Source organism: Theropithecus gelada, chromosome 17 (genome assembly GCF_003255815.1).
Source record: "Theropithecus gelada isolate Dixy chromosome 17, Tgel_1.0, whole genome shotgun sequence".
NCBI classification, from domain to species: domain Eukaryota; kingdom Metazoa; phylum Chordata; class Mammalia; order Primates; family Cercopithecidae; genus Theropithecus; species Theropithecus gelada.
The window spans coordinates 56,116,795-56,140,175 of record NC_037685.1 but is presented as its reverse complement, the minus strand read 5'-3'; the positions used below and the strand labels follow the sequence as shown (position 1 = coordinate 56,140,175).

The window sequence follows — 23,381 nt, the reverse complement described above, 5'->3', positions numbered from 1 at the left end:
ACGATGGTTCAATCTAAGATTTGTTGACTTTACAATGGTGTAAAACCATTCCAATTTTGACAGTGTATGATACAGTGTTTAGTAAGTTACATGGGATTTTCAACATTCTAATAAAATAGGCTTTACGTTAGATGATTTTGCCCAAGTGTAGGCTAATATAAGTGTTCTGAGCACGCTTAAATTAGGCTAGGGTAAGTGACGCTCTTCGTTAGATTATGCGTACTAACATTTTTGACTTATATCTTCAATCTGCGACAAGCGTATGTGGATGTTGCCCTGTCATAGGTCAAGCAGCATCTGTACATTTATCTAAGGATCTCAAAGGACTTCACCAAAACTATTTCTTCACTGGTAACATCAAACAATGTTACATAACAATAAGCAACAATTAGCAAAATAATTAAACTCAAGGAATATCATTAATGAAATGGTAAAGTCATTACTAAGAAAATCCTGGCCAGGCGCAGTGGTTCACACCTGTAATCCCAGCCCTTTGGGAGGCTGAGGCGCGTGGATCACTTGAGGTCAGGAGTTCAAGACCAGCCTGGCCAACATGGTGAAATCCCATCTCCACTAAAAGTACAAAAAGTTAGCTGGGTGTGGTGGTGCATGCCTGTAATCCCAGCTACTTGGGAAGCTGCAGGAGAAACGCTTGAACCCAGGAGGCAGAGGTTGTATTGAGCTGAGATTGCGTCACTGCACTTCAGCCTGAGTGACAGAGCCAGACTCCATCCCTTGCCAAAAAAGAAAATCCTTCATCCGCAAATAAGAAAACATTTAATTATTTGTCAATTACATAACACAGCTCTCAGAATACAAAGCTGAGATGCCTCCTGCCAAAGTTTTAAGGAAGTCATCCTGGTAAATGTTCTCACTCAAGGGATATGGAAAACAAGCCCAGGATCTGTATTTATAAGATTTTCCTTCAATAGATCATTAGAGAATTCTGCACAGGCGAGACACAGCTGATAGTACCATAACTGAGCATAATTTTTGTACAAAGATTCCAAAATCTTTCCCGGAGGCCTTTATTACATGAACTAGAACAGTATGACTATTTCCTCCCTCACTGCTTGGGCACTAAGACCTGGGTTTGGACTTATTAACTATGTAGCAACAAGAAAATAGCAACATTAATGAACATTAAGAAAAAATAACATCACATATTTAAAATACATGCAAGAAAAGAGGCACTGAAGGAAAGGAGATTGATAGAAATGAACCTGGAAAAAAAAAAAAAAAAAGGCAGAGAAGAAACCTGTATTTCCTTGGACCTATGTTTTCGAGTTCTATTATCAACATTCAAATGGTCTCCCTCACTTACTGCAAAATTATGGCAGGAAAAAAAGGGTGGCGAGAGGAGCATATGAGAATTATCTTTGTAGACAAGCCCATCTGATTTAATTCATTCAAAGAATGGATCGGTGGTGCTCGCGTGAACATCTTGGGCAAGCAGTTTGCCAACATGGGCAGACAAAGGCCTACTTGAGAGGAGAAGGTGTAGGAGAGAGATGGTCAGGAGAAGAAGACGGGAAGCCACCTGGCCCAGCCTAGCGTTTATAACCAGAAAGATCAGCTCATCTGGTGCCTCTCTCTCCTCTCTCTTTGACTGTTTGTTTTAGTTTTCACTAGAGAGAACCACACTCTCACTCCAAGCTGGGTGCAGGTTAGTAGTCGAGGAAGGCTGTCAAAGCACTTACTTGGCGATGAGCCGGCAGCATGAAGTTACATAGAAATCTGGCAGTTTCTAATCCTTCTCATTAACACAGCTAGCTACATTTTCTGACCTCTATTAGTATCCTGTTTGGTTACTAAAATGGATTTTTAAAAGTAAGCTAGAAGTCACCAAGTCTCTATTTGGAGTGTGTAGATATGGGGCTGGTTCCCTGTCCAATCAAGACCATTATTTTCCATTGTGAACTTCCCCCACAATAAAACAAGCGGCCTCCCACAGCGTGTTTTATAACAGAGCCTCTCGGGCAGCCAAACCCCTTTCTCTTGCAGGTCAGCACCACCCAGAAGTCTCCGCTGCTTGGCTTGACAGCACTACAGTGTCTCAGTCAGGTGTCAATGCTGCCTGAGACTACAAAGTGAGTTGATGGTCCTTACTAACCTGAGCACAGAGTATTGTGCTCATGTCAACAGAGTTTTGTTTTGTTCCTAAGCCAAACCCCACAGTATCATCATTCATTCTGACTGCAATAATAAGTCCTTTGTATTTCAATTGCTAGAAAAATAAAGAACAATTTTAGCATATCCTTTCAAATCCAGCCATGTGCAGTGCTTGGAAATGATCTTTCCAAATCCTCTGGGCTCTCTCCTTCTCTCCCTCCCTCCCACCACTGCCTCAGTTCTTGCTATCACCCACACCCTCCAGGGCCGGGCCAGGGCATGTAGACCACTGCCCTGCTGGCCAAATCTTCCGGGGGGCCTGTCTGGTTTGTGCCAGGTGGTATTGGCTGGGGAGCTGCCTAGGGAGGAAGCACCAAGCATGAACTCCAAGAGCTATCATCTTTCATAGTCTGCTCCTAACACTGGTGGGGGACTCCAGGGAAAGGGTAGGACAAATCCCCTTGGCATGTGGCTATAGCTGTGCACAGCAGGGCTCCTGAGGGGAGGCAAAGGAAAGGAGCTATGTCATGAATTGGTATCCCCAAGGACACTTGCTACGGGGGCTATATGAATTGGTGTACCCAACGCCTGCGGTCATCCAAGAGCACCGAAACTGAGTGGTTACCAACTCATTCTTGGCTCTGTGATCAACAGTAAGTGCTAAAGAATTTAAATTTTTTTAAATTATTTTTTGAGATGGAGCCTTGCTCTGTTGCCCAGGCTAGAGTGCAGTGGCATGATCTGGGCTCACTGCAACCACTGCCTCCCAGGTTCAAGCGATTCTCCTGTCTCAACCTCCTGAGTAGCTGGGATTACAGGCCCACACCACCATGCTCAGCTAATTTTTGTATTTTTAGTAGAGATAGGGTTTCACCATGTTGGCAAGGCTGGTCTCGAAATCCTAACCTAAAGTGATCCACCCTCCTCAGCCTCCCAAAGTGCTGGGATTACAGGTGTAAGCCACCACACCTGGCCTTAAAATTTCCTTACATTTGACTTTGGTTTTTATTTATTAGTATAAAATGTGAATGTTTCCATCCAGAAAATAAAAATTAATTGTTGAACTAAACAGCTCTTATTTCTTCTCAACAGGATAACAGCAAACTACAGATGGACAAGATAAAGACATAAAGAGTTTTCCACTCTATGATGTGCATGTGTATTAATTACCCAACAGACCAGCAGAAATGTTGGCAGTAAAATTCAAGGAAAACAGGACTGAAGGGCACCTGGCAGCCCAGGGACAGGACCCCGCAGCATGATGGGAGGCTGAGGGAGCAAAGGGGTCAGGAGGATGGTTCAGAGGTGCGGGGTAAACTAAGGCAGCAAGAGGGATCCTGAAGCAAACCGCGGACCCAGAGGCATCAGCAGAAGGGAGCAAGTCAGGGAGGGAGCTGCTACAGGGGCTGACCGCCACCGCAGCTGAGATTCGGTCAGTTCCTCAACCAAACTTGGTTTCTCCTCTTTTCATCTTGCTTCCGGATCACTTGGCCTGGAGACCTGCCGCCAGGGATGGACTAGGCCAAATATGATCACGCCTGGCTTTGAGTAAAAGAAAAGAAGACCGGAAAAGCAATGACCACGGGGAGGGACTGGCAAGGCAGGGAGGAGCACCCCAGGCCTCCACGCCTGGCCCTAACTGCAGGGCGGACGGAAGGCACCCCATTATGCCGGAGCAGCTCACTGCTTCGGGTTGCTCTTTGGCACTTGCTGGATTGTAAGTACAGCTGTTTCGTACGTTAATTACCATAAATACCATCATTAACACTGAAAACAATTAAAAGCCGTACACTGGCAGCAGATTACCTACAGTGTCTCTCACAAACATGGGAAAGTAAAGGAACCTTCCCCACCAGCAAGGATGTTTTTCTTTTTAATATTCTACCGACCCATAAGGTCTTGCTGTGTTTATCTGACTGATGAAACAATGAAGCTTTTAAACTTCTGCACCAAGAAACAGAAGACACCATCAAAGAAACACATTATTATGGCCTTGAACATCTGTGCTGAGGGAGGGCAAGCTCAAAAATAGTTGTGCTTCATCTGGGGCTGCCATCTGGGAATCCAACAGACACCAGAAACTTGGGCCTCTGCCCTCCCAGTTTCACCACGGACTCTCCTTAACCCTTTGAGTGCCAGGCTCCATTTTGGGCTCAGGCCTCCAGCCCCTGTGAAAGAAAACGGAGTGTCCATTTTCCCTCCCATTTGGAGAAGGCCCTGTGGACACAGGCAGGTGGTAGCCCGCGGACCCTGATCCTGTGAGGCTGCCTTCCCTGTCATCAGTGGATAACTCTTACGTACCTCACTGCACTATTTGAAGAAGTAATCTGTGAAATTATTCTCAGATGATGAAACTCATTATTTCCACCCATTAACTTCCAACTAAGAAAAAAATGTGTATCTGTGCACAGTTTGGTATGGTGGTTTGAGTCTAGACTGAAAAGAAAATCTGGATTTAGACAGTGTTTCCTGCTCTGTTCCATGCCAGCAGAATTGATACGGCTGTTAATTCATTTATAGTTTTACATGTGACAGGACTTGGGGCAAAGCACAAAAACTCCAGGTTAGGTTAGAAAGAGAGTTTCTCTTGAGACTTGGAACAGGAAGGCGATGCAGGACTCAGACCCGGCACTACTGCCTCTTTTACAATTACTAGCATCTTCATTTTAGGAAACGGGGATGAAGAAAAGTTAAATAATTTGTCTGAAAATTAAGCGTTAGGACTCAAAATCAAGCCTTCTTCACAGCGAAGCCTAAATGAGCTTCCATGAAAAATATCGAGTAGATGGGTTTGCATTAGTCTTGGGATATCAACTGAGATCGTTATGAGAAAATTGGTAATCAGAGAGCGCTTACCCTGATTTTATTTTTCAGGCCTTTATCTGTGTCCCCGGGGCCTCAAATCATAGAAAACACTCATGATAATGTCACCGCTTACGGCAGAATATAAAAGCTTAAGTTAACCTCGTTCAAATATGTGTTTCACTTGGGTTTAGGGGAAAAAAAAACAACTCTAATTTTCATTGAATATCTGAAGAGGCAAACAAAACATAACTAATATTATTATTAACACATAACTAGTAAATACATAAGATTTATTTAAATTAAATAAATTGAATTAGTTAAATAAACTAATAACCGACTCTTGAGAAAGGGGTGAAAAGCCACACTATTTCTCAAAGCACATACGTTTTCTGTGCCAGCTAAAAATGCTCTGCTAAACTAGGAGAGTGAGTTCCTGCTTCCTCCCTTGCTCCCCTCAGCTCCATTTCCAACAGCAGTCCGAGGGCAGTTAAATATATCTTCACAACAGCCCAGGAGCCCTATCCGATACACCCATCGACTCAGTCACCAGCTGTGGCCTCTGCTCTGGGTGTCTCTGTCTCCTCCCCTCTTTCAGGGCCCTGTCCCAGGTCACCTTAATAACCCTTCCCTCAGCGCCTTATTGTAAATAATACCTCCGCCCTGCAGCCTCAGAATCTGAACTCCCTGAGAACTGGGAAGTTCGCCTGTGGTTTTCACCAGGGCAGCCCCAGTGTCCTCATCAGTGGTAGGGACATCTGAGCACTCAAGATAGCTGTCCCTAAAGGAGATGACGAGCAGATCATTTACACCGTGGGAGACACGTCTTTCTGCAGCACTTCGTTAATATCTAGACTAGCATCCTGCACCCAAGACAGACTCCCTGACATGTGTCCTGTGTGAAACAGTCCAATACCAAGAATTTTAAAAAGCAACTTTTCTCCTTTTGAAGAAAACCATGCCTCCTTCGACCCCTGGCAATATTTTCAGGAATTATTTTCAGTGGCATTTGAGAAAGTTCAATACTGAAGATTTTTCAGAAAATCATTTAAAGAGAAAATTTCATAACATAACCTGTTGGTCTCTTGACAGAGAATGAAGCAAGGACAGGAAACACGAACATACACATGCACACATTTTACAACAGCAACAGAGCAAAAAGATGCCTAAACCACAGCCTCGAGACAGCTCACTAAGGGACCCCACTGAGGCCACTCCAAGACCAATGTTTAAAAATCGTCACTTTCCTTACGGGAGGGTGATGGAAATGTTCTGTATCATGATGGGCTAAAAGATTACACAAGTTATGCATCCATCAAAACTCACCGAATTTTACATTTAAAATGGATGCATCTTCTTGTATAGACATTATATTTCAGTAAAGTTCAAAAATTATTTTGAAAGTTAAACTTCCTTTTAAAATTATAATTATCAAGAAAAAAAGTTTCTTAAATATTTAATGAAGAAAACTGCTGCATGACTTATAATAGATAAAACTCTCATGAATACTTAAAATATTTTCTCTGAGATAATCGAAATCATAAATGAAGCAATTAAAATAATGTTATAGACCAGGCTCCGTGGCTCACGCCTGTAATCCCAGCACTTTGGGAGGCCAAGGCGGGTGGATCGCTTGAGGTTAGAAATTCGAGACCAGCCTGGCCAACATGGTGAAACCTCGTCTCTACTAAAAATACAAAAATTTAGCCGGGCATGGTGGCACGCACCTGTAATCCCAGCTACCTGGGAGGCTGAGGCAGAAGAATCGCTTGAACCTGGGAGGCAGAGGTTGTAGTGAGCCGAGATCACGCCACTGTACTCCAGCCTGGGCGACAGAGTGAGGCTCCATCTCAAAAAATAATAATGTTTTAAAAACCCAAAGTGGGATATTATCTTCTAAACTAATTAATTCCTGTTTGAAATTTGACTTCGAGCTTCCATTTTTAACTTTCTAATGCCCTTTTCAAACTTTGAGGTATTTTACCCATTTTTTTTCAAGTAGGATGACTCAATTACATTTTATTTATAGTTTCAGAATTTTTCTTAATTTATAAATTATTTTAAAACTCTCTTAATCCTGTCCCTCGGAGTTTCCCTGGAGAGGCAGTATTGAGCCTGGCCTGTCTGTGCTGCCAGGAACGCCTGGGGTAGAACTCGTCTCCCCTCCACGTCACCATGTCCTGTGGAATGAGGGCTTTAAGGAAACACACACCGTGGACCGTTAGGTGAAGGGCAGGCTGAGAAATGCAGATGAAATGCCTGGTACCTTTCGGAATTCAAGAAATACTTGCTATTTCACACTATTCTGGAACTTCTTTATTCCCGTCTCAAAAATGATGTTACTCAAGTAAACCCCCTAGGAAGTGGCTAGACACCCAAGTGTAAAGACAAAACGATCCCAATCCATTGGTTAAGGTCATATCCCCTGGTCTTCCTCAGAACGTGAACCCGAGAGCTGTGTCCCCGCACGGTGCAGGCCCTCACGTGCCACCTCAAGAGGGTAAATGCTCCCTATACGAAAAGGAGTGATAGAGCCTGGACTTTGAGGATATCCACTACAGGTCTGGCATCAATCATGAGTCTGCTTTCCTCCATAAGCTCACATTTATTTTAAGCATTTGATGGGGACACACACAAATCACTGATCCATGTGTGTGGCCACAAACGGACTGTTTCACTAACCCATTGGTCTCTTGACAGAGAATGAAGCAAATATAACTTTATTTCACTAAGCCCACAACTTAGCGAAACAGTCCTGCTGGGTTTGATATTTTTAAAAATCAACTGTACTTAATCTGAAGTTCATTTAATTTAGTGATGCCCTTTAACAAATCACAACCTGTTTATTGTGAGTAAATATTTAAGCCAGCTCAATGGTTTTAAATGTCTAACAGAGACTGAAGATAAAAGCCAGATAAATGAGATTTATTGGTGACTAGGTAATAATCAACTGCTACTGTTCTCAGAAGGCCCCATCAAAGGCTCAGGCACACAGAAACTTTTTCAAGAGCAGCTCCAGATCCAAGGGGTGCTGTCAACTCATTCAGTCAAGGCATTCAACTTTTCTGTTTTTACTGATAACAGACAAGGTCAATGACTTACAAATATTTAGCAACTTTATGGGAAAAAATTGCTAAATTTGAAAGGTTTCAGTTTGAGAAAAAGGACATTTCTTGGGAGACAAGAATGAATGTAGGGCACATGTGTTAAAGAAACTTTTTAAAGAATTTTCTGATTTCTTTAACTTTAATGAAACTAGGGCTATGGAGACATATCTGGAGAATAAATGCTTGAAATAACTAAATAATCATATAAACCAATTACATTTATGGTGCATTTTTTTCTCTAAACAGGCCAAGACATTTAAACTGCTCGGCTATCGTTTTTTGTTTTGTTTTATTTTTTATTTTATTTTATTTTTTGAGACGGAGTTTCGCTCGTCACCTAGGCTGGAGTGCAATGGCACGATCTCGGCTCATGGCAACCTCTGCCTCCCGGGTTCAAGTGATTCTTCTGCCTCAGCCTCCTGAGTAGCTAGGATTACAGGTGCCTGCCACCACCCCCAGCTAGTTTTTGTATTTTTAATAGTGACAGGGTTTCATCATGTTGGCCAGGCTGGTCTCAGACTTCTGACCTCAGGTGATCCGCCCACCTCGGCCTCCCAAAGTGCTGGGATTACAGGCATGAGCCACCATGCCTGGCCCCAGCTATTGCTTTGGACATCCTCAGAAAATGAGGAGTTTGCTGTAACAAATTTTCAACATATTTTCAGAAAACAGTTGTTTACCTCAATAAGCAAATAACCTTGAGAGGGTCATTTTTGATGTAAATCATTTTTAAATGAATTACAACAGTTTTCTGCTTCCTTGATAACAACTTAATGGTCAGGTGTGGTGGTTCCTGCCTATAATCCCAGAACTTTGGGAAGCTGAGGCAGGTGAATCACTTGAGCTCAGGAATTCAACCTCGGCTCTCCTGAAAACACAAAAACTAGCCAGGCCTGCTGGCATGCACCTGTGGGCCCAGCTACTCAGGAGGCTGAGGTGGGAGGATAGCTGGAGCCTGTGAAGTCCAGTCTGCAGTGATCTGTGCTGATCGCACCACTGCACTCTGGCCTGGGCTAACAGAGTGAGACTGTCTCAAAAAAGAAAAACGATGTCAACAAATGTAATGTGATCATCCCTGCACTCCTTTTTGGGGTTCAGAATGATCATAAGAACTGTAATTATCATACTTAGGGGTATTAGAGAGAAAACCTCAGGGGTCAGTCATTAGGATGAAAAGGTCTGTTTGCTCTACACTAAAAGGCATCAAATGACAATGTGTTTGGATTCTTCATGCTGCTTTTTGTGAGTTTCTGACTCCTCCCTGCAGGCTGCGCTTTCACCTCTGGCTGCCTCGATGAGCTTCTCCTCTCTCTTCGAATCCTCTCCAGCATGGCTGGTTTGGTTTGGTACAGTAACGCTCGCAACAAAAAATAAATGAGTTCCAAGGGAGCGATTAAAAGGTGTCCTCTTGATAGAGCTATAGAGCTGGGACTGTGTGGAGAGACCTGCTTTAAGTTTTCAGCTGTGTTTATTTGGTTTCCACATAAGCAACCTTTGACTACTACTATTTTAGATTATTTTCAGTGAAATAATGAAATCACATGTTATTGACAAAAAGAAAGAGATACGGTAAAGAAAACCAAGGAACTCGAGACGATGGGAGGAAGGGGAGAAGGAGCAACAGTAACTCAAACCAATCCTAAATGAGTGAACAATGGAGGGAATCCCTGCTTTGAACCTCCCAGGGAGGCCTGGCTGGGTAATCTGCCTTCCACAACCATGGGCTTTCCTTTGATCTCATTGTCTTCCTATTCCCTGCCCTGAAAGTTCTGTTGGGCAGTACAGAGCTAAATATTTAAGACTTGCCTGTAAGAAGCGCCCCTTCTCTGCTGCCTCAGATACTCATTTAAAATGCATAGTAGCAGTTATCTGTTCCTGAAACAATACCCAAAGCAAGGCCCCTTAAGAGCAGCTGTGCCAGTGATCCCCTGGCTGGACACTTAGGAGTCTCGGTCTGAGGACCACAGCCGACTTGAAAACCCTCAGTAAATGGAGCCCTTAATTAGTCCTCTACACACTGGCTTTGTGGGCCTGTCATGCAGAGGCCCCAGGAAGTCCTCTTGGAAAAGGCGGCCGTTAAGTATTAGCAAACTCATCACAAACAACTCCACTGCAGAAACAAAAAACCATCCACACACACAGTAAAAATCACATAAGGTTCCCAGCAAATGGAAAATGCTTTTGGATTATCTATATCTCATCTGCGTCTCATTATGCAGTCATTTACTCTGCTCAGATTCAGTGAATGTTTCAGTGCCCAGGATGAAGAGGACACCAAGAACTGGCTGCTTACCTCCACGGTTTGGCTGAAATACTCAGGAAAGAGCTGAAGTCAACTTGGAATTCAACACGAGGGACTTGCTGCTTCTCCCTCTCCCTCCCAGATTCCCTCCTCTCCCTTCTCCTTTAAAGAAAACCTGTATCGATTTCAAAATGCTCCCAATTTATTTCCTTTTCAATTTGCTTTGGTTTGGTTTAAAAGAGGTACTCTTATTTACCAGGCACCCTTACTTTAAAATAATTTAACACTGAATGTCAAGAGACAAAGATACGAGTACCTTCGGACACAGAAGTACACTCATGGGCATCCATCATTAGAGAATGAGTAAGGCGTGACAGCTCGCACAGAAGGGGACAGCAATGTCATGTGGAATAGGGACAGCCTCAGAAGTCCAACCGTAGGCCACGTACCTGTGTGACTCTTTACCCAAACAAGCCATTATATGAAAAAAGTATATCCGAAGTAGCAAAAGAATCCAAAATAGCATGTCCAGTGTAATTATGCCCATCTTTTCAAAATCAGTGGCATAGATAGAAAAAAGGCTGAAAAGAAAACCCTTAGAATGCTGTCTTTGTTTTTGTCATGATCAGTGCTGCAAATGCTTTGTTTAGGGGACTACTGGGGTTCCCTTCCACCACTGGCTTTTTTCTACTACATGTTAAAAATGATCTTTAATGAGCAAATACGTCTTTTAAAAGTCTAATTTGAAATTGCCTTTGTTATTTAAAATATATTTTAAACTTCCTTTGGAAAATAATGAACTTTTAATAATGTGATTTGTTACTTATTGGTGCAAACAACTGCTTGCTGTCTTCGAAGACTGTGAAATCCATGCAATTCCTAAGAGTTGCAAGTCAGCCCAGCTCTGGCTTTCCTTTCTCCCCCACAGTGATTTATCTGATCCCTTATCTCTCCAGGATCACGTGGCTTGTCTTACAAAGCCCCTGAGAACAAAGCAAACATCTAGGTTAAACATACTTAAATAAAGTTGTACTCTGGTGAAAACCGCTTTGAATTTTTTCAAAACCATTTGTTTCAACCACAGTATTTGTTCCAAATTAAGTAAACATTGCTAAAAGAAATCATACTGAATCTGCATTTCTTATCAGACTGAAGGCAGGATACGGTTCTAAACTTTCTTGTGTGTTTTTCTCTATTTCTCCTTGAAGCTCTAAGTGGGCACAGGTGATTAGGAACTGAAGTTGCTTGGGGGAACAAAGCCTGCAGCAGGCATTTCTATGTAATGGGTGTCTTTTTATTTATCCTCAATTTACAGGAGTGTCACTCATCAACCCTGAGCTCCATGCCCAGCCAGTCAGTGTCACACATTAATGCTATTAGTGCCCAGAAAGAGGGGCTATGGGAGGATTATCATCACAAATCCATTGTTATTGGGGAGGCGGGGCTTATAGTTCATCTGGTGGGGGTGGGGCTGGAGGCCTCAGATCAAGATAGAGAGGGGACAGACTGGCCTAACTCGGTCTCTTCAGCCTTCAGCCTCCCAGTCTAGTCATCTGAGCTTCTTCTTTTTTACCTTTTCTTTTTTTTTTTTCTTTTCTTTCTTTTTTTTTATTGTTGTTTTTTGAGACAGGGTCTCACTCTGTTGTTCAGACTGGAGTGCAGTGGCACAATCACAGCTCACTGCTGCCTCAACCTCCTGGGCTCAAGCAGTCCTCCCACCCCAGCCTCCCAAGTAGCTAGGACCAAAGGCACACACCACCATCCCTAGCCAATTTTTTATTTTTTGTGGAGATGGTGTCTCACTATGTTGCCCAGGCTGGTCTTGAACTCCTGGGCTCAAGTGATCCTCCCACCTCAGCCTCCCAAAGTACTAAGATTACAGGCGTGAGCTACAGCACCTGGCCCCCATCTGAGTTTCTCAGGCACAAAACTCCATGGCACCCACTTTCTGGTACCCGTCAGTGCTCACCCACCAGGGGAGGGGAGGCCCCAGAAGACAAACATCAGAGCCAGACGCACCATGAGATCCTCCCCGACCGGGACAACTCCAAAGCAGGACCCTCCAAAGAGTACATCTGCCAGGGCACGGCCGAGGACAGGCAGGGTCATGGTTTGAAAGAAGGCACGCCAGCGGGTAGACAGTCATTACCAAGCTTGCCCCAGGGCAAGTATCATGTTGCTGGACTACTCGTTCATTTAATTCTATCCAAAATCTGCAGACTTGGGCATTTTCCAGAGTCAACAGAGGTTCAAAGAGGGGAGACTATCTGCCCAAGGTTACACCATCAGTACAAAGCGCAGCCAAGATGTGAATCCAACCCTGCTGGCAACACAACCACTGCAGGCAGGTACCACTCCATTTCACAAGGGGAGACCTAGCCCTCAGGGAGGTGAGTGCTGGCCACACAGAGGCCACAGACAGGTGTGGTACTGGGGTGGTCCCTGGGGCAGCTGACAGAAATGGGAAATCCAGAGCGAAGAGACCCACTAGGTTAGGACAGACAGCCCTGCAGACCCAGAGAGCAGCTGTAGGGCATGCGGCACGCAGGGTCCCCTTCTGCAGAGGCGCGGTGTGCCACCAGACTCCGGGCCACCTGGGACCCCCAGGGAGGGCTACTGCTGGTTCCAGAGAGTTCTTGCCTTTCCCACTACCAGGCATGTCCTTGAAACAAACCCCATTCCTGAAGTTAGCTTGAGAGGTGTCACTTGCTTCTAGCTGAGAGTCTAGCTGAGAGTCTGAGTAGCACAGGAGCTTCTCGAGGCGGGGGGAAGAAAAAAATCACTGAAGCAGTAGCTCTTTGTGGATGAGCTTAAAAAAAAAGCCCAAAGTGGAAGAAATGAAAACATAAGGCGCCTTACAAAATTTTCCCAAAAGACTCCAAAATCTCTTCTGAGATTAGTTGTGTTCTGGAACTATTGCCAAGAGCTGTGCCAAAGGCAGCAAACTTTCTTTTACAGAGATAAGGACTCATGCTCACTGAAGGCTACCAGCCTGTCTTGCTTTGTGATTTGAAAGGCTATCAGCTGTGCACACTGCAATTTTTACTTTGACAAAGAGCTTATTTTTCCTTGCTTTCTAAAGTTTCATATATGAAGAAACATACACACACACACACACACACACATATATATACTGGTTAATTTTCTTTTTAAAATACTAGGGACTTCACATAACACTAAATTACTAAGGACTTCACAAGGCATTAAGTTACATGTGAGATCTACCTTCAAAGGCAAATTTGTGATATTTGTGATATCTGAGCTTAGCCAGAACCTCGAAGGCAGAAAATCCCAAAGCCTCAGAGTTTTGACTTGATTGTATTAAATATAAATGCAATAAATTAACGGGAAAAAACCCCTCAGACTTTCTGACTCTAAAGTGGCAACACTGCCTTCACGGAATTTCTGTGCAGCAGTCTGGGCTGCAGTGCATGGTTTTAACTCAGCTTCCTGACAGAATGATGGCTGGGCTGACCCACGGGCAAGCCCAGGTCACTGCATGTTAAACTGGCAAGAGGGCTTGTCCTTTGATGGGTTGTGTAGTGGCCTAAAGACACTCCTCCAGTGTCTCTTACATGCCAGACTTTTAGTGTTTTCTTTAAGTGATGAATATTGAAGAAAACTATATGAGAAAGAGTCAATGTGTAGGAAAGATGAGATAGCTTGGTTTTCCTTAGGGAGACAGTAGATTGTGGTGGAAAGAATTAGACTGGAATTTGAATACTGTCTCTGGCACTTAGCAGCCAACAACGGAACGGGACTGACCTCTCTGGACTAGTGTTCTCATTGACAGATTTGGACTGATGATAAGATTATTGAGAAAATTAAGCAAAACAAAACAAGTAAAGCATGTGCATTGTGCCTGATAACAGGCATTCAATATTGCATTTGTTACTTGCGATGAATTATTTGGTGAATGTTTACCTATTATAAAAATGAGGATCAATATACATTTTCTATAAAAGAAAGTCTTCCAATGTCTTTTGCTTTTCTATCACTTCAAAGGAAGAATAGAAAGTAATGCATTTTGGTAAAGGACACACTAATACGAACTGCGAAATTCCATGACACTCTTGGAAAGAGAAGCACTGTGTGACCTTATCAAATGATGCACTAACTTTCAGTTAGTTCAGAGGGGACTTTTACCATAGCAAGAAGCAAGAGGACACAGCCCATGCACTGGAAATGACATCAAAACAATGCTCCCCAGAAAGGTATGAGCGACCTGTGTGTGGGATAAAGAAGCCTCCTCCGTCCTCCCTCCTGCCCTTCGCTCTCCCCTGAGCCGTGACGTGTGGCTCTCCTGAGCCCTGCTGTGGCACAGACAAGCGTGCTCTGCCACACAGGGGCCACTCACCGGTTCCCTTCCTGTGGGTTTTTACTGGCCTGGTTTGTGTTTAGGATTAAAAAGAGTGAGAGGTCACTCTTCTTCCTATTCAAAATTGATGCTGGTTGATAACTTGAAACAAATACCTCTTATATCTACACAAAATACATAGTCAAAAGGAGTAACTAATGTTAACATAAAGAGGAAAAGGCACAATTTTCTCACATACAGTTGTATCCCCAGCATGCAATCAGTTCTCTTTTCTCATTTGTTTGTTAAATGAGAAAAAAGAAGGAATGGATGAAGTGAACTAGGTTCCATTTAGTGACACACAGTGAGGGCAGGTGACTCAGACAGAGGAACTTGTCTGGGAAGGCAGAGGTGCCACCACAGTCCTGTCTGGGGACTAGGAAAGGAAAACCCAGGAATTCATGGGGCCAGGGCAGGAAGACCTAGGAGTGAGGACGTGGGCTGCCTGCTTCATCACAGTCGCCTGAATTCCAGACTCAGGATGCCAGGGAAGGCTTCGAATGGAGCAGAGCAGTGGCGAAATGTCTGCACTCCACTTCGACATTCTAATCCCTGGGCCCGGTGTGCTGACTGAGGCACACGACAAAGGGGCTCTCTGTCCTGCTAGAAGCCTGATAAAAGAGGACACACTGTACCTACCCACAGGAGGGACAGACTTGGCTCCATCTGCCAGAGAAGAAAGATTTACACATTTAATCGTTTTCACAGGCCCTGGCTCTGCCTGTGTCGTGCTCACTCACAGTGTGGTTCGTAAGGAGGAGGAGGGTCTCCACAAGGCACACACTCCATGTCTTGAAAGCCGACAAGTTTTGTCTTCCTATAAAACCTAGAAGAGAGAGGAAAACACTCCTTGTTAGTGCTTTCATCTAAGCTTACCGTTGTGGTCACAAATGACCAGCAGTCTCCATTACCAGTTCTGTGGTTAAAAGTACACAGAGGCTTAAATAATAGTATCTTAGGTAGACACATTTTTGGACAGGAAGCAGTGAACACTTAAGAAATATCAAATTCCCCTGAACATCATTTTGCAGATGCTTTCTGCACTTCTTCTGTATTGGGGTGGGGGTGCAGATGGGGGGATAAAAAGTCAGTGGTCTTCGGCATTTCTATTGAAACTTAAACTACAAAACACCTTATACATGAATAAAGAACTAGTTTTTAGCATTTGGAATTCAGACACCAAAAAACCAAGCAGCCATAAAAGCAATGGAAAAATGCAGGGAAATCCTTATACAATCTTGATACGGGAATGTCTGTCTAGGCAACAAGAAACCAGGAGTCAGAGTGGAAGAGATTAACAGCAATCACACACATACACACACAGATTTAAAGACATCTGAAGGGCAAAAATGAATAAATATAGCACCATCAATATAGGTAATAGTCAAAGATTGAAAAATTGTCCTAATTACAGTACTGTCTATACCTTCACTCTATAAAGTAAAACTTAAAAATCATGACGGTGAAAATGAACACTATAATTGAAAAATAAGCAAAGAACTTTCATTCCCAAAAGAAGAATGTTTCATAATTTAAAAATTTCATAAACTGAAAAGCATGATGCAACTAAATGTTTTTAAAGAAATTTAAGATGAAAATGTTTAACTTCATTATTAATCAAGTACATTCAAGTTAAAATGAAAATATATCATTTTTACTTACAAAATTGGGAAAGTGCTGGTGTGGGTGTAGGCCAATAGGTATATGTATATACTGCCCGTGGGAACATAAATTGCCGCTTTTAGGAGGCAATTTAGCAATGTGTCACTAGAACTCAATAAAATAGTTTACATTTCTTATCTAGTAATTTCCTATTTAGAAACTCATCCTAAAGAAATAATCAACTGGGTAAAGATGTTTGTGTAAGAATACAATCACAACATTGTTTATAAAAGAAAAAAAAGCTAATTAGGCACAATCCCAATGTCCACCAATAGAAATGACCAATCAGGATAGACCCAATGGAACGCCAGATGGCCTTTAAAAATGATGATGAAGACCTACCATATACATTTTTAAAAATTCATGAAATATCATTAAGTGAAAACAAAGGAATATATATGATATAATTCCATTTCGTGCAGGCACGCACTTTTCTATCAATTTTCTCAGATTGCTTACCAATACATATAAAAATAGTTACGTGTAGCTAGGCACAGCGGCTCACGCCTGTAATTCCAGCACTTTGGGAGGCTGAGGCAGGTGGATCACCTGAGGTCAGGAGTTCAAGACCAGCCTGGCCAATATGGTGAAACCTCATCTCTACTAAAAATACAAAAAATTAGCTGGGCATGGTGGTGGGCACCTGTAATCCCAGCTATTCGGGAGGCTGAGGCAGGAGAATGGCATGAACCTGGGAGACAGAGGTTGCAGTGAGCCAAGATTGCACCATTGCACTCCAGCCTGGGCAATAAGAGTGAAACTCCATCTCAAAAAAAAATATATGTATATATTTGCAATGAAAAAAGTTTGCGAGTATATTATACACTGAGTATTAACAGTGACTATTTCTAGATTGTAGGAATTCAAGTGATTTTCTTTTTTTCGTACATACAACATAAATTTTCTATAACAAATATAGTAATATAGAGAACAAGTCTACAGAGACAGGCAGATGCAATTATTTTGTGAAACTGGATAATGTAGTAGCCAATCTGTATAATTTATGGTAGAAGCAAAATTTGCATTTGAAACTAGGTAAATTATCTCAAATGCCCAGATACACTCGGAAATTGCTCAACATTCTATTTTCACTTGATTATGACAATCTTTCCAAAGCATATATAACACAGTGACTTCCCACTAGACATTAATAGAATTACTCATTTTGGAATTTATGAAGTAAAAATTAAAAAAAAAAAAAAACAAGTTTGAGGACTCATACTTCCTGATTTCAAAACATAATACAATGCAACAATAATCAAAATAGTGTGGTATTGGCATAAAGACAGACAACTAGACCAGCGGAATAGATAAGACAGCCCAGAAGCAAACCCTTGTATATATGGTCAATGACTTTCAACAAGGTGCCAAGACCACTCAGTGAGGAAAGAACAGTCTCTTTAAGGAATGCTGGAGAAACTGGACATCCACATGCAACAGATTAAAGACCTAAAAGTATAAAACTCCTAGAAGAAAACGCAGAGGAAAAGCTTCATGGCATTAGATATGGCAATGATTTCTTAGATATGACACCAAAACCACAGGCAACAAGAGAAAAAAGTTGACAAATGGGACTACATTAAACTTAAAATCAGAGGACACAAACATTCCTATGAAATGGAAGAAAATATCTGCAAATCATATGTCTGATAAAGGGTTAATATTCATATTATATAAACAATTCCTATAAACTCATCAATTAAAAAATCAACCTAATTTAAAAATGGGCAAGGGACTTGAATAGACATTTCTCCAGAGAAATGTCTTTGGAGAAATATCTCACATGGCTCACAGGTATACAAAAAGATGTTCAACATCACTAATCATCCCTGAACTGAAAGTCAAAACCACATGAGATACCACCTCACACCCATAAGGATGGCTACTATCAAAACAGTAACAACAAACAGATAATAACAAGTGTTGGCAAGGATGTGAAGAAACTGGAACCCTTGTATGCTGCTGATGGGACTGTAAAATGGTGCAGCCACTATGGAAAACAGCACGGAGGTTCCTCAAAATATTAAAAACAGAACTACCATATGATCCAGCAATCCCACTACTGGGTCTATATCTAAAAGAACTCAAATCAGCGTCTTGAAGAGATACTTGCATGCCCGTATTCATTGCAGCACTATTCACAGTAGCCAAAAGGCAGAAGAAACCCAAATGTCCATTGATGAATATGGATAAACAAAGTATTTCACAGAACGAAATACTATTAGTCTTAACAAGTAGGGGGTACCTGTCACATGCTACAACATGGATAAACCTTGAGGACATGATGCTAAGTGACACACGCCTGTCATGAAAGGACAGATACTGAATGACTCCAATTCTATGAGGTACTTAGAGTAGTCAAATTCATGGAAACAGAGAGAAAGGTGGTTCCCAGGGGCTAGAGGAAGAAGCAGAGGGGAGGTGTTTAACAGGTATAGAGTTGCAGCTTGAGAAGATGAAAAAGTTCTGGAGATCTGTTTCACAACAGTGTGAATATACTTGACTCTACTGAACTGCACACCTAAAAATGGTTAAGATGGTAAATTTTAAGTTACGTGTTTTTCATCACAATAAAAAATGCATATAATTTTTTTTTTGAAAAATCACAGGACAGTATAAAGGCACCTTCTTCTTTAAGACGTCTTGCTAAACATTGTAACATATCCAAATTAATACTTTTATCTTATCAGCCAGAAAACTTGCCCAATAGAAGTTCATTGAATTAAATATCGAGAAAGCACAAAATAGTGTTTTATACATAAAAACTCATTTCATGTAAAAAGCAAAAAAAATTAAAAAATAGAATATCCAACATTCTCAAGAATATTGGGGATACAGAAATCCATCTTTTAACACTTAAAAAGTTAGGAAAATGGGAGGTATTGAGGATCAAGTATAGACACTACTTAACATTTTAAAAATAAAGAATTCTAACTGACAAAACAGTTTTGAGGTCTGAGTTTTCCCTGACAAATAAAATACATTTGCCAAAAAATTTCTAAAAGTTTGAGGATCATGAGACAAATGAGGCTAGAAGGTTGTCATGTTTTGAATGACCATTTTTATTTTTTAATTAATTAATTTTTTAAATTTATTTTTTGAGATGGAGTCTCGCTCTGTCACCCGGGCTGGAGTGCAGTGGCGGGATCTCGGCTCACTGAAGCCTCTGCCTCCTGGGCTCAAGCCATCCTCCCACCTCAGCCTCCCAAGTAGCTGGGACTACAGGTGTGCGTCACCACGCCCGGCTAATTTTTGAATTTTTTTTAGAGATGGGGTTTTGCCATGTTGCCCAGGCTGATGTCACACTCTTGAGCTCAAGCGATCCACCTGCCTCAGCCTCCCAATGAAGAGGAATTTTTAATTGAACGGAACCCAAACAGCACTGGTTAGCCTAATGAACACAGTGTTTGAAAACTGCTGTTTTAAGAAAATCTGGCTGTAGACCGTTAATTCTTCAATCAATGAGTGCACTTGTGCAAGGAGATGACATGCTATAGAACAACTCTGGTCTTACAATGACCTCACTTAACACAATGTTGAAGGCAGTTACTATGCCCTGTGAATCACAGTCAAGTCAGGGCGGGATTTCCTGAAGCGTCTGTGAGACACTGGATGAGACACTGGATGACAGCATTGCTCTGTCCTGGGCTCTTGCTAGCACTTTGCTTCATGCTGGTCAGTCGGCCTGCTGTTTGTGTTCCTCAGCAATCCACAGCAATGGCCCCTTATTTGAAGGTGAACAAATGCTAATGACAAGATTAATCATTAGAGTAAGGGTCTAGGTCTCCTCAACAGTGTCATGGTTACTAGCACAGACCAGAGAGCTGAGGCGAGGGGATGTGAAAACCCAGGCAACTCAGGCAGCTTCCAGGAGCAAGGGGTCTGCGGAGGGTAGGGTGAGGGTGAAGTGGGCACACAGCCCAGACGGGCAGAGGCAGTCCCTGTGATTCCCCGTCAATCAGTCACCCCAGGGTGACCTCCCAGTGAAATCAGACATGCACCTAGGCATGGGGCAGAGGAGCTTCGAGGTGAATCCCAGTTCTTTCATTTACAAGCTGGGTGATTCTGGGAAGTCATTTACCCACTCCGAGAACCAGTTTCCCTCTTTGTGAAGAGGGGATGGTAGGAATCCCTGCTTTACAGAGTGGCTCAGATGATAGTAAGTGCTCAATGTTAGTTGTCATTGTCACCAGAAGCAGCAAAGAGCTGGCGGGGGCCAGCCTACTCTTCAGGACGGGTTCCAGTTTCCCTGAGCCAGGAAGGAATCAGGAACCGGGCGCTGGCAGAGGAGCCTGGAGGCCTGTTGGTCACACTCTGAAAAAGTCATGTGAAGTTTTCACTGGCCCCAAAATCATCAATTGGCAATAATGTCCAACATTTCATTAGGGCTTCCAATGGCTTAGGCACTTGCTACGCATTTTACATGCCTTCTATTTCTAATCCTTCTAACAGTTCTGCAGGGTAGATTCTCACAGCATGGCCATTTGACAGTGAGAAGAGTGCATGTCAGAGAAGTTAAATGACTGGTCTAAAGTCACAGAGCAGCTGTGGGAATAAGGGGACCAGCTGTCTCGAATGACTCAAATTATGGGCAGAAGACTGAAGATTTCCCCACCCTACCTGCTGCTGAGAGGGAAGCAGCTGGTGTCCTGGGGCGCCTGGGCCTATGGGCAGCAGCAGGTTCTTGCTAGAGAATGAGGCCACAGGAGGCAGACTGGCACCAAAAAGAGCAATGCCCACCTTCTGCCTGACTTCTGCATTACTGTTTGGGGAGCAATATGCATTTTGCTCACGTCTTTCTGCCTCCCAGTTTTTCTGCTTGTAAAACGGGTTTCAACCATTTGGTTTCTTCACAGAAGTACAGTCAAGTTGGAAGAGTACTTTGAAAACACTTTGGAAAGACCTGGGTAAAAGTCACTATGTAATTATGCCAGCCTCATATACCAATGCTGACTTAGAAAAGAATGGGATTTTAAAGTAATCGTATAAATAAATTGTGAAACATCACTCAACTGTCTATTCACTTATAACTTTCCTGCAGCTAAGTATTTACTTAAAGAATAAACAAACACTGTAGAAACTAGAGCAGCCGGCTCAAATGACAATGACCACAGGGAAGCAGGAGGAACCAGGCATGGTGGAGTCCCGGGCAGACCCGCTCCCCTACTCCAGCAGCACAGCCCTGTGTGGGCTCTATAAAATCCCAGTCCTAGATCAGGCCTTTCCCCACCTTCCCTGGGCACTGCCTACCTCAGCCTGTACATCCCCTGAAGACCTCATTTCCCTACCCCCAGATGAAGAGAGTAGACATGCACAGACAGGCTTTTATCAGAGAACTGGAGAACACGAACAACAGAGGTGTGTGAGATGTTCAGTTCATGTCCTCAATTAGATTTGCACAAGATCAAAACTCTGGGTAATGCTATCCACAGATATTGTCACAGGTCTGAGACTATAGAACATTCCTTTTTTTTTAAAGCACAGATTTATTGACTTATACTTTATATACCACACAATTCACCCATTTAAAGTGTACAGTTTCTTTTTTTTTTTTTTTTTTTTTTGAGACAGAGTCTCGCTCTGCCACCCAGGCTGGAGTGCAGTGGCCGGATCTCAGCTCACTGCAAGCTCCGCCTCCCGGGTTCACGCCATTCTCCTGCCTCAGCCTCCCGAGTAGCTGGGACTACAGGCACCCGCCACCTCGCCTGGCTAGGCTAGTTTTTTGTATTTTTTAGTAGAGACGGGGTTTCACCGTGTCAGCCAGGATGGTCTTGATCTCCTGACCTCGTGATCTGCCCGTCTCGGCCTCCCAAAGTGCTGGGATTACAGGCTTGAGCCACCGCGCCCAGCCTAAAGTGTACAGTTTCATGGTTTTCCATATGTTCACAGAGTTGTACAACCATCACCACAATCAATTTAAGGACATTTTCATCACCCCCAAAAGAAGCCTCATAACCTTATCAGTCACCTCCCATTCCCAACCCTCCCCAACCCCAGCCCTTAGGCAATACTAATTTCCTTTCTGTCCTTGTAGATTTGATCATTCTGGACATTTCAATAGAATCGTGTAATATGCCATCATTTGTGACTGGCTTACTTCACTTAGCATAATGTTTTCTAGGTTCATCCATCTCGCAGCATATGTCAGGATTTTCTTCCTTTTCACTGATGAATAATATTTCATTGTTTGAATATATCCCATTTGGTTTTTCCATTTATCAGTTGATAGACATTTGGGTTTGTCTTAGTCAGTTTTGTGCTGCTGTAATAGAATATCACAGACTAGGTAATTTATAAACAACAGAAATTTATTTCTCATAGTTCTGAAGACTGGGAAGTCCAAGATCAAGATGCCAGTATCTGGTGTCTGGTGAGGGCCTTTCGGCTGCACCCTTCAGAGGGAAGAAATGCTGTGTCCTTACGTGGCAGAAGGTGGAAGGGCAATAAAAGGAACAAATTCCCTCTGTCAAGCCCCTTTATCAGGGCACCTTTGTGAGGGGAGGGCCCATCATGACCTAATTACCTGTTAAAGGCCCCACCTCTTAATACAATCGCATTGGCAATACCTGAGTTTTGGAGGGGACACATTCAAACCAGAGCTGGGTTGTTTCAGTGTTTTGGCTGTTACGTAAACTGCTGCTACAAACACTAGTGTACAAGTTTTTGTGTGGACGTGTTTTCAGTTCCCTTGGTTATATACCTAAGAGTCAAACTGTCAGGTCACATGGTAACTCTATGTCCAACTTTCTGAAGGAACTCTAGACTGTTTCCCAACCTGGCTGGACCCTTTGCTGTTCCCACCAACAGTGTATGAGGGTTTCAATCTCTCCATGTCATCACCAACATTCCAGTCTCTCCACGTCATCACCAGTTACTGTCTGGCTTTTGTTGGCTATAGCTATCTTAGTGGGGTTGAAGAATGGGGGTTTGATTTGCACTTTCCCTGATTGTTAATGATACTGGGCAACTTTTCATGTGCTTACTGGCCATTTGTATATTTCTTTGGAGAAATGTCTATTCAAATCCTTCATTCTTATTTTAATTGAATTATTTGTCTTTTTATTATTGAGTTGTAAGAGTTCCTCACATATTCTACTTA

At 42.7% G+C, this 23,381-nt stretch overlaps 1 protein-coding gene across 4 annotated transcripts in view; it reads right to left on the bottom strand.

Moving 5' to 3' along the window:
• The window catches only part of TNFRSF19 (TNF receptor superfamily member 19), a 105,900-nt gene that overhangs the window by 35,128 nt on the left and 47,391 nt on the right, over positions 1-23,381 (bottom strand). For all 4 annotated transcript variants that reach the window (XM_025364696.1, XM_025364697.1, XM_025364694.1 and 1 more), the window contains one exon: positions 15,361-15,446. In XM_025364696.1, coding sequence (XP_025220481.1) covers positions 15,361-15,446 — 86 coding nt within the window. The remainder of the gene's footprint in view (positions 1-15,360; positions 15,447-23,381) is intronic.